This window comes from Pseudophryne corroboree, chromosome 4 (genome assembly GCF_028390025.1).
Source record: "Pseudophryne corroboree isolate aPseCor3 chromosome 4, aPseCor3.hap2, whole genome shotgun sequence".
Classification (NCBI taxonomy): Eukaryota; Metazoa; Chordata; class Amphibia; order Anura; family Myobatrachidae; genus Pseudophryne; species Pseudophryne corroboree.
The window spans coordinates 816,844,919-816,857,272 of record NC_086447.1 but is presented as its reverse complement, the minus strand read 5'-3'; the positions used below and the strand labels follow the sequence as shown (position 1 = coordinate 816,857,272).

General features: G+C 42.3%; 1 protein-coding gene across 3 annotated transcripts in view; it reads left to right on the top strand.

Annotated features, from left to right (window-relative positions):
• Window positions 1-12,354, top strand: part of LOC134910441 (uncharacterized) — a 145,545-nt gene that overhangs the window by 33,698 nt on the left and 99,493 nt on the right. For all 3 annotated transcript variants that reach the window (XM_063918474.1, XM_063918476.1, XM_063918477.1), the window contains exon 4: window positions 7,053-9,875. In XM_063918474.1, the coding sequence (XP_063774544.1) occupies window positions 7,053-9,875 (2,823 nt within the window). The remainder of the gene's footprint in view (window positions 1-7,052; window positions 9,876-12,354) is intronic.

Here is a 12,354-nt window from a genome sequence, read left to right as displayed (position 1 = left end):
AAGGACTAGCAAAGTCTTTCAGCCGTACTCCCATCAAGTGGCATCTACCAAGCGGAGAGGGTCTTCACCTTTGGATTTCCGTTTTGGATTCTGGACCCTGTGCCACCTCTCTCTTCTGGTCGGATTGGTGGAGGCCAGGGTGGGGAGAGTAAAAGCTCGCCAATCAGGGAGGGAAATATCTTCTAGTCCCAAAGCAGAGCAAAATCCAGGCAAATCCACTGGGGATTGGAGAGAGAGGACCCTACCAGCATGGGATACTTGCAAGGAAAACGGGAAACCCCATCTGTACTTCAGGTCATGTTTGCGCAGCGTTTCCGTCAGAGGCTTCAGCAGTCTCCGCTGTTGGAGCATGCGCCAGGAGAGGTCTTGGAAAATTTGGATCCGAGTACCATTAAAATCAATTCCTTCCAAGTCCCGTACCTTGCGAAGAATCTCCTCTTTCTGTGAGAAGTAAAGGAGTCTGCAAATGACGTCACTCAGGCGTTCGGAAGCTGGCCCTTTAGGTGTGAGGGCTCTGTGAGCCCGGTCAAATTCAATCGAGTCAGAGGAGTCCAGGTCCAGGATTTCGCTGAATATTTTGGTTAGAGCGTCAACAAGGCCGGATGAAGGAACCTCTTCAGGGAGGTCCCGAACTCTAATATTATTTCGACGACCCCTGTTGTCCAAATCGTCTAATTTATTCTGCATCAGTTCCATGTCCGACCCCTGTTGGGCGACCGTGTCGCGAAGCTGGAGTAATTGGTCCTCCACCGTGTCCCTTTCCTCCTCTAGGGAAACAATTCAGGATCCCAAATGTTTAATGTCAGATTGTACCGATGAGATCTGGGTTTGAATAGAGTCCTGAAGCCGGCATTCCAGAGCTTGCATGTCTTGTTTAGAAGGAAGGGAGCGGACATGGGTCAGGATTTCCCCAATTTCACCCTGCAATTGGGGCATTTGAGCCCGTAGATCTCCAGTCGGGGGAGAGGAAGCCATCGTGGGTGGGGCAATACCTGTATCAGGCGTAGTAGGAGGGGGGTCAACAACAGTCGCTATGGACAGGTAAGATCAGAAATTCAATTGAGATGAAGTGCTACGTGGAGACCGGGCGGATTTTCCCTGTTGGTTTTTCTTGCCTCTGGCCATCAGAGAAGGGTAAATGAAAGGACCATTTCAAAAGGACAACACCATAGTCTTAGAAGGATGACGGGGAATACATTCCCCTACTAGTTAGACAGTATAGCCGGTGGAGAGCAGCCGCGCTCACATCCCATCAGCGAGCCCGGAGTGGACGTCCGGAAGTATGTAAATGAGGAGGAGTCCAGCAATATGGTGCACCACTGTCGGGGGAGGGAGGGTCAGAGTAGCGCAGAAGGCACTGCGTAAATACTCGTGAAAGTTCCCAGGTACTGAGGGGCACGTGTAGCGGAGCAGTTCGGAGCTCACAGCTCAGGAATACAAGGCAACAGCAGCTATCACAAAGCGGGGGGAGGCACTCACAGCACAGGCACAGAGCACAGGGAGCCCCTACGGTGGTAGCAGGGTAGGGACACTGACCCCCACTTAATCGCCAGGGATGGGAGTTTGGCGCAGAGAGGCAAGCAACCAGGCAGCAGGGGTGGAAATAGTGTGCACGGTGGGGAGCCGTCCCTGAGGGCACCAGGGCCCACTGATCCAGTAAGAGGACTGACGGGGGGGGGGGGTATTGCAGGGCAGGGTGGGTGGCAGAGAAGAGGTTCCAGCTGGATGAGGCAGCTCTGGCCACTATTAAACTTCCAGTCCCCGGATGCACACAGAAGGACCCTGATAATTAAATGAGACCTCAGTTCAGCCCCACTAATGCGCGTCTGCGCCCCCGGGACCAGCGCCTGCGGTGTTTCCTTTTTCAATCGGGTTTCTGTGAGCAAGACCTTAAGATGATTACTAATTGTGCATGCATTACTTATTTGTGGAACAAGCCACTGTACCCTACTGTTCTTGACCCAAAAAACCCTTACTTGTTGCAACCAATACAATATAAAAGTTTGATTCTGTCTGGCCCCTCTGTGGTTCTATATTTGATGAAATTCTGAAACCTCACCTAATTCTATTTAGACCTCTCTACTCATACTACACCTTTCAGCACCCTCCCACAGTTGGTATGCATTAAAAACAATATATCCAAGACTTGCATATCTGTAAGAATGAAGGAAAATGCCTATAAACTACATTATCTTCCTTATCATTCCCAACCCCTGTTGGCTTTTTTTATTTTAAGCAGGGCACCCTCTGACATCTGGTGTTGCTTCCTCAAAATAATGATGCACCGGAAATACTTACATCATTTTATCACAGTTATCCCCAGAGCCATAACTAGACTTTTTAGTGCCCTGTGCCAGACAGAGAAGAAAATATATATATATATATATATATATATATATATATCACAATAGAAGAATTGGCGTCCACAGTATAAATGCTTAATATTATAAACAGACCCTTTAATGGGTTTCACTCATAAAACATAATGGTGACATGTTCCATCTAAAAACTTTTTATTATCGTAAAAACATACAATCAATATTTGTACAGAGAAGGTGTGATAAATCACTTCACCCTTTTTCCAGATCAAATGACCATAGTAACAATTTTGCAGATGATATTCAATAATATCCGCTTTTTCTTTTTTACTGGTTCAAAAAAAGAGCTTCATAAGGAAACAACCCAACGCGTTTCGTCTTTTCTCCAAGACTTCATCAGGGGTGAATCTATGATTGTATAAGAACTTATCAATAAAAACATACATAATTGTATATGATAATAGACATCAGGAACATCTCACATAAAAACATTATTATAAAAATGTGCAGTTGATGCCAAAGAGCAAACAGAAAACATGAGGAGAAAAACATGAGGGGACAAAATAAATCCATCAAGGATAACCTTCATAGATAATACAAACAGTATTTTGAAACATACCTCGACTAAATGGTAAGTATGAATAATGTATGGAACCACAATCTCAATAGCTCGTTCTTGAATGCTTGATGACAAGACCCTATAGGTCACTATGACTTCAGATTGGTCACTCAGTCAAGCCTAATAAAAAACAATTACATCAAGTGCATTAAGCCAAATGATGCTATATATAAGACCTAATTAATCGGTCCAGGAAAAGCACACATACCTTGTAATGTGACAACTAGCACATGGCAAATCAGATGCTCAGGTTCAGGGACAAATCACTTGGCAGGCGAACCTAACAAGTTCATATTGATAAATTATTATCATGATGCCTAATATACCATTGAATTTCATTGTAAAGTTAAGAATTATCCGTGTTCTTGAGGATACCTCTCTACTTTTACTGCATTTAATTTGATACTTTATAATAGGTATGATGCCTACAAATATTATTCCCCATAAAATATTTATGAGAGGAGATATATATATATATATATATATATATATATATATATATATATTTTTTTTTTTACATAAGTATATGAATTTAAGTGGGGAGTGTAGCCCCCTTGTTGGAGTCACATAATCAGTCTATTGGTAGAACATGCACAAAATGGAAAGCTGCTCAATCAGATTGTGATGTCACTCAGGTGCTATTGGTAGAACATACATTAATTTATTGATCCAAATGAACAAAGTAGTATATTGAGGTCTAATAATTAATTTATCAATATTAACTTGTTAGGTTCGCCTGCTAAGTGATTTGTCCCTGAACCTGAGCATCTGATTTTCCATGTGCTAGTTGTCACATTACAAGGTATGTGTGCTTTTCCCGGACCGATTAATTAGATCTTATATATAGCATCATTTGGCTTAATGCACTTGATGTAATTGTTTTTTATTAGGCTTGACTGAGTGACCAATCTGAAGTCATAGTGACCTATAGGGTCTTGTCAAAAAGCATTCAAGAACAAGCTATTGAGATTGTGGTTCCATACATTATTCATACTTACCATTTAGTCGAAGTATGTTTCAAAATACTGTTTGTATTATCTATGAAGGTTATCCTTGATGGATTTATTTTGTCCCCTCATGTTTTTCTCCTCATGTTTTCTGTTTGCTCTTTGGCATCAACTGCACATTTTTATAATAATGTTTTTATGTGAGATGTTCCTGATGTCTATTATCGTATACAATTATGTATGTTTTTATTGATAAGTTCTTATACAATCATAGATTCACCCCTGATGAAGTCTTGGAGAAAAGACGAAACGCGTTGGGTTGTTTCCTTATGAAGCTCTTTTTTTGAACCAGTAAAAAAGAAAAAGCGGATATTATTGAATATCATCTGCAAAATTGTTACTATGGTCATTTGATCTGGAAAAAGGGTGAAGTGATTTATCACACCTTCTTTGTTCAAATATTGATTGTATGTTTTTACGATAATAAAAAGTTTTTAGATGGAACATGTCACCATTATGTTTTATGAGTGAAACCCAGTAAAGTGTCTGTTTATAATATTAAGCATTTATACTGTGGGCGCCAATTCTTCTATTGTGCTATATATTCCTATTATCAATTCCTTCTAACAGGGAATTTAGAGGATTCAGGCTACCACTCCTACTTTTAGAGCAGTAATTGCATCAAGTACACTACACTTATCAGCGCAGAGGGAGAGTAGTGTTTTGAGATTATATATATATATATATATATATTATTCACATACATTTACAGACTGCAAGAAATGTATTTGGACACAAATCCTCTTCCTTTATAACACATTTGTGCAGTAAACTTGAGAGCTCGCTGTTATTTAGTCACAATCCTCTTAATTAAATAGTACATTTTAATATACTGCCATACCTGTGGTTCAAACCTATAACCTGTTGCATTCCAGTCAAACACCCTACTCATTGGTCTATTTGATCCTGCACAGACAATATGAGATTCCTAACGACATGAAGCTACTTCTAGTTTGTAAAAAATAATCAGTATTGCAATTGAGCAGATCTATGTAGTGTGCAGCCACACACTACACATATCTGCTAATCTGCTGATAATTTTTTCACAAAGTACAATGTAAGCTTCAAATAGTTAGAATTCTTATGCTTAGAATTTTCCAGTTTTCTATGCAAGTGTGGATAGCTCAATGAATTGTCTGACTGTAATGCCACAGGTAATGTGTTTGAATCCTGGGACAGTGTGACTGGATAACAAAGAGCTATCAAGTTAAGTTCATGAATGTTGTATAGGAATCAAAAAAATATATACAGAAAATTGTCGTTCCACAAAGGCACACTTCCAGAATAGACTCTGAAAGCTGCTCTCCGGATGTGGGCGGGCTGCCCCAACAGAACATTGCAGAGTAAAAGAAAAAAATGGGAGCGCTGAGAGAGTCTATTATAATTTTTTATTGGTAATAAGACAGTGTAGTATAAACACTATATTGTAGAAACCACATAGGTTAATAGCCTGAATAGGAGATATAATGAAACAAGTTGCTGGCAACAATAAAGTAAACATTTAAATACATTGTAGATGAGACTTGGCTACAATTAAATGTCCTAAAATAGGTATACAGTAGTAAAAGTCTTTATGATAAAAAAATGATTTTTTTAATTAAAATTGCAACAGGCATCCGGGGGAGATGATACACTGCATAAATGTAGTGAGTGGCTTACCCACTGTGTAGGATGTTCCCCTTAGAGATTACCACATGCTCTGAGAGATTCTGAAAAAAGGAAGAGAGGGAGTACTTGTGTAAATTAGAGTCCTGCTTCAGCCGTGCATCCACAGGCTGAAATGCAAGTGAATGATATTGTGCAGGGCCAATGAGAGGTGGCCCGATTGCAGTGGGGGTCACTGATAATGTCGTTGCTGAAACCTCTCCTCTCTCATGAATGATATGATCCCCGCTGATGGTGAATAACGGCTGCACTAAGCCGGGTGTGCAGCAGCTCGATTGCAAAAGTTGTGCCGCCGGCACTGATCGCTGACAGGATCTCTTTGGTAGCAGGGGGAGGGGAATGATGACTGCACAAAGCCGGATAGATGCCAATTGAAGTGCGGTCAAGATGTAACCAGTGTGGTCACTTTTCTCCAATGAATGGTGTTACGTCCCGCTAATGGTGAGGCTGTACTGAACCTGGTGTGCAGTGGCTTGATACCGGGAATGTACAGCCAGCCGTACCGCTGATGAAATGTCCTTTGCGGCGGGGAGGGATGAAACACACAGGATGGAGGGCAGCAAATGGTGTTATTTGAATGAAGAAACAAAATGCCTTAGAAGAAATTGAATTTAAAATGGGGTCAATGGAGCCAATATAGTCCTTCAGTTGGGATACCTTAACGCGTTTCTCGGCCTCTGTAACTGGTCATCACCATCAGCGGGATGTAACACCATTCATTGGAGAAAAGTGACCACACAAGAGGCACCACTGGTTACATCTTGACCGCACTTCAATTGGAGACCCATAGCAGACCAATAGCACACTAGCACTATTTCAGAAGTGAGAAGAAAAGGAATTATTTGCGCTGTACAAATAGAGGTCAGCAGACTTTATTTAACTGGGTATCAGTGTCCATGTGAATACTGAAAGTGTAACTGAAAGGCCTAGGGCCCAAATATGACCCTAGTTGGAACCGCATCCAATAACCCAGGTCAGACTCTATATTTAGATGGAAAAGGGGTTGGTATATATGCACCAACTCTCACCTAATCATGACTGAAGAGTGTCCTTGCATACTCTACCCTAGAGACCCTCAGCTTTAAGTCATACATCATTAGAATTAGCACCAACACAGGTAGTATGTTCCTAATGTACATTTCCCTTCAGAGTGCCCCCTCTTCCCATTTTTTCTTTCTGTACCTCTGCACCTTCCTTTTTTATATATTTTTTTAATAAAAAAAAATATGTAAAAAGTTTAGGGTTTAAAATAAAAAAGGAAAAACAAAAAAATAGGCAGAGGATTACAATTTTCACTCTGCAGATCTCATCTCCCTTTGTGGAAGTCTAGATAAATGGTTTAAAATGTTGATTTTTTTTAAATGTTAATTGATCCACTTTACATAGATGTTAATTGAGTGTTCATGTTTCTTCAACATTCTATATCTGTTTGTTGGCTTTTAGCATTTAACCCATCTCCCATGTTGGCTTTTGTGCCTGCAAGAAGCTGCCATGTCCAGTTCAGGAAAGATTTTGGAACATTTTCTCCACCAGTATTTTATGGAAATATAGATGTCAATCTGTGGTGTAACTGGACTGTATTGGCTGCTCCAGGAAAACATATTGTGATCTACATCACTGGATTCAGGACAAATGAAGACTGTAATGAGAACCATGATGAAATAGTTTTTGAGGGAGTATCGTCATCTGTAGAAAGCTCCATTGTGTATGCTTGCTGGAATAAGCATACCCATGTGTTTGCCACTCAAGCCTTAGCAGTCAATGTTGTATTACTCTGGAGAAGTTTCTCACATCATGGTTCAAAGAGATACTTTATAGGAAGATACTATGTCTTTAATGACCCAGTCTTTGAACCAATGGCTCACGTTTGGGATTCCTCATTGGTGACAAACAAACAAAATAAATCCACCAGTGTTGCGATAACTACAGTGTATTCTTCTGCACTTCCAAAATCTTCCATCAGTAAAATATTTCATACAATCACCAAAGTCGAACGAGAACAACATTCAGCAATCCAAGCTCACTGGCCAACCCTCAAATTTAATGAAATAATGGTCAGTCATGAAAGTGACTTGCACACGGATATTTCAAGCACAGTAGTATGTCACTTTTCACCATCCTATGACACATCTACAGTACTGTGGCCAGCAGGATCACCTGCTTATGAAGCTGCTGACCAAAAAGAGCACCTAGAGAGCTGGACATCAGGAAGCCTAGAACCAAGTCTTGTGAGGACATGGGAAGCCATGTCCCAAACTATATGGGCATCCAAAGTGGCCCCCTCTCAATTGATTCCTGAGACACCATATGTAAATATTACATACACTACTGAGCTTTCTGAGCAGCTTCCTTTCAGTATATCCCATGCTATTAGGATTCCTGAGACACAGCACTTCAGTAAACATTCTATAATTAGGCCCACAAATGTCAGTGTATACCATGTTGTTGAGAACACTGTGTTACTAAGTTTCAGTACTTCCCTTAAAGTAGAGCCCCAAGGCTCTTCCCACTTCAGTACAGCCCACACAATTGATTTCACTCAGGTGCCAGGTTTCAGTGTAGTACATACTGCTGGGGGCCATGACCATCCACTTTTCAGTAAACCCTATGCTGCTGAACTTGTTGAGGACCCACATTTCAGCATAGCACACACAGTTGCACTCTCTGGGATCCCATATTTCAGTGTAGAGCCGACTGTTGAGTTCACAAAGATGCCACATCCCAGTGTAGTCTCCCTTACTGAGCTTCTGGAAAAGGAACATCCTCATGTAGTTCCCTCTGTTGGGTTCCTGGATAGTGAAAATCCCAGTATAGCTGCCTCTGTTGAGCTCCCAGAGATGCCACATCCCAGTGTAGCACCCCTTATTGAGCTTCTGGTGATGAAACATTCTCATGTAGCCACTACTGTTGAGATCCCAGCGATTCCACATGCCACTATAGCTGCCTCTGCTGAGATCCCAGCAATGCCATATCCCATTATAGCAACAACTGTTGCAATCCCAACGATGCTACATGCCAGTATAGCGGCCTCTGTTGAGCTCCCTGTGATGCCATATCCAAGTGTAGCTTCCTCTGTTGATCTCCTTGAGAGGATACATCCCTATTTAGCCTCCTCTATTGAGCTCCAAGAGATGCAACATCCCATTATAGCCACCACTGCTGAGCTTTCAGAGATGCTTCATCCCAGTGTGGCGGTCTCTGATCTACCAGAAGTTCCACATCTCAGAGTAACCCCCTCTGTTAAGTTTATAAACATGTCATATCCCAGTTTAAATATCTCTGTTGAGCTCAAAGAAATGCAACATCCCATTGTAGCCCCCTATTTTGAGCAATTGGAGAGGCCGCATCCCAGTGTGGCCACATCTGTTGAACTCACAGAAATTCTATATCTCATGGTAACCCCCTCTGTAAAGCTTCTGGACATGCCACATCCCAGTATAGTTCCCTCTGTTGAGCAGCCAAAGAGCCCATATCTCAGTGAGGCACAGAATATTGATTTCATGGAGAGCTCACAAATGAGTGCTGTTGTTGCTACTGACCTTCCTGAAATGTCAAAATTCAGTGTACTTAACTTTCCTCTACATTCTTCAACAGAACAACCTTTTGTAGCAAGCTATATAAGCACCAAGTCAATAAATAAAGACATAGCCGGACAAATTGCCAATGATCCTTATCATAAGGTAAAATATAAATCCTCTCAATTTGTTTCTCCTGGCAAACCCCCTTTTAAACTCAACAGTTCCATCTTGGGCTTTCCGATACTTAGGCTTAACTCAACCCATCTATCAGCTGTTAAACAACCACTTTTTACTTTGTCTCCAAAAAGTTCTGTAATCGTATCAAATCACCAAATACTGCCTGGGGACAATTCTCAGATTGCACCAAAATTCCCTAATGAAACCATATTTTCTGGCCATGCCACTCAAATTTCAGAAACTATAAACCAGATGGCTATCCTAATTCAAAATGCTTCTCCTATAGCCGCTGGAACACAGACTATGAAAACACGAGACTATAAACATACAGAATCTATTACAAAACCCACAAGAGAGTTGCAGCTTTGGCAAGTAAAACAAACTACAGATGCAACAGATCCTAAATATCTACCTCTGCCAAATAATAAATGGCAAACTTCAACATTTGCAAACGAGGCAACCACCACAAGATTGACAATTGCTGAAATAAAGAGCACTTCCATCTACCAGACAAATTCTGATCTTGATCTTTTCCAAAAAGAAGACATTCAACCAAAGAGTGACTCTTTAGGTAAGTACCATATTATTCTTTTTGTTGGTTGGCGAAGCTGTGAAAATGACCATGAGATGAATGACCAGGAGATAAGGGTCCCATACACTACCGCAACATGTCAGATGGACATGTCACGGGCGATCACACCCAGCAGCCTCCCGTGGGTCAGGATCACCCACGATACATCGGATGCTGTACTTTTGCATACAATGGGGTACATGCAATTGCGGTCGAATTCCGGCTGGAATTCGACCGTTTTTAAATTCGACACAATTCGACAGTCACATACCCTCCCGCCGGGACCCGAATTCGACATATTCAATAAAAAACGGATTCGACAGTCCCGCTGTCGAAAAACGGACAAATTGACGGATAGTGTGCGTCCTGGATTCGACTTTTTGGGCGGCCCAAAAGTGTTTAAAAAACCCAGGAAAAAATTGCGTGGGGTCCCCCCTCCTAAGCATAACCAGCCTCGGGCTCTTTGAGCCGGTCCTGGTTGTAAAAATACGGGGGGGGGGAAATTGACAGGGGATCCCCCGTATTTTTACAACCAGCACGTGCTCTGCGTCCAGTCCTGGTGCAAAAAATACGGGGGCCAAAAAGCGTAGGGGTCCCCCGTATTTTTAACACCAGCACCGGGCTCCACTAGTCACAGAGATAATGCCACAGCCGGGGGACACTTTTATATCGGTCCCTGCGGCCGTGGCATTAAATCACTAACTAGTCACCCCTGGCCGAGGTATCCTGGAGGAGTGGGGACCCCTTAAATCAAGGGGTCCCCCCCTCCAGCCACCCAAGGGCCAGGGGTGAAGCCCGAGGCTGTCCCCCCCATCCAAGGGCTGCGGATGGGGGGCTGATAGCCTTGTGTCAAATAAAAGAATATTGTTTTTCAGAATCAGAATCCGAATCAGAATCCGCTTTATTGGCCAGGTGTACTCACGTACACTAGGAATTCTTTGTGGTACAATGCATCGCCAAGCAGCAACATGAAGGAGGAAAAACGTAGCATACATTACAAACATTACACATATGAGTTCATACTGCACATATGCAACTGTACAGTAGACATATTATACATTTAAGACTAAAAACTAAGGCTGCTTGGCAGAGCAGCACCGAGGCAGCCATCCGCGGCGCCAACTTGAACTCACACAATGCACATAATACAGAAGATTTAAATATTACATCAAAAGATAAACCACACAGACAAAGACACAGAAAGAATAATGCATGATTGGTGTAGGCATTTTGAGTAATAACCTCCAGGGGTTGTGTATTCCACCCTCACAAGGCACCAGGTGCGGCAGCCATCTTAGGCGCACTGCGTAGGATTACCCACCCCTAGAAGAGAACACAAAATGGGGAGATTGCAGAGTCCTTAAGTTCAGAGTAGGGTTCCAATAAAAACATCAGGTCCACGCATTTTTCATCCCATCCACAAGCGCACCAGATAAGGCAGCCATGTTGGGCGCACTACAAAGGTTACACAGTGGGAGATGAGCCATACAGGGGCCAAATGCATGTATGGGAGAACTGACACATGTGTAGGAGTATGCTATACCCTGCATGGAAAGATCCAAATGAAGCACACCCCGCCCACGGAGGAACCATCCGAGGCAGCCATGTGGGTCGCACTGCATAGGTTACTGCTGGCAGGGTGTGCAACCAATGGAGGTACACATTACGGGAATAGCACACAGGGGGGTGGTAGTACCGTGTAAGAAGAAAGAGAAGAGAAAGACACATTTGCAGGAAAACTGTACTAACATTATTTTGTGAAAAAGATAAATGTCCTGGTCTCATGAGAGCAGTGCGGGTGGGTGTGAGAATGTGGGGTGCACACTAATGTACAATGGAACTGACCCAGCAAAGTCTGGTCCTGATGCGCACGTCCCTCAGTTCCCTGCTCAGCTTGAGGGGTAGTCCCGGGGGCAGTCATGATGTTCTTGGACAGAGAAGTAGTAGGCATTGATCCTGGTGTTCTCATGGCAGAGGTGAGGAGAGGCCACATAATGTTCCAGATTTCTTTCTTGATGCTGTTCAATGTTTGTTCATCTGTTTTTTTAACTGTTCATTTTCAAAACGCTTAGAGAAAGGAGCGCTTTGAGTATTGGAACGCACAGCTGACATGCACAGCTGTGCATGGTTGAAGTTACAGATATACTATGGGAAATTGACCCAACTACAGCTGAGGCAAATGTCCCACTAATCAAAGGTGTTACATTACACAGTGTTTGACTAAACAAACACCAGCCCAGTCAGTCTTAATTAAATATGCGGCACTGACCAAGCTTTGAAACACAGGTATTTTAAATTACAAACAAAAGCATAAATCACAAAACTGTCTAACAAATGATTTGAACATACATTTGGAATATAGATGATTTGCATAGGTGCAGATAGCAATAGGCAGATTACATGGTGAGATTTGAACATACATTTGGAATATAGATGATTTGCCTAGGTGCAGATAGCAATAGGCAGATTACATGGTGAG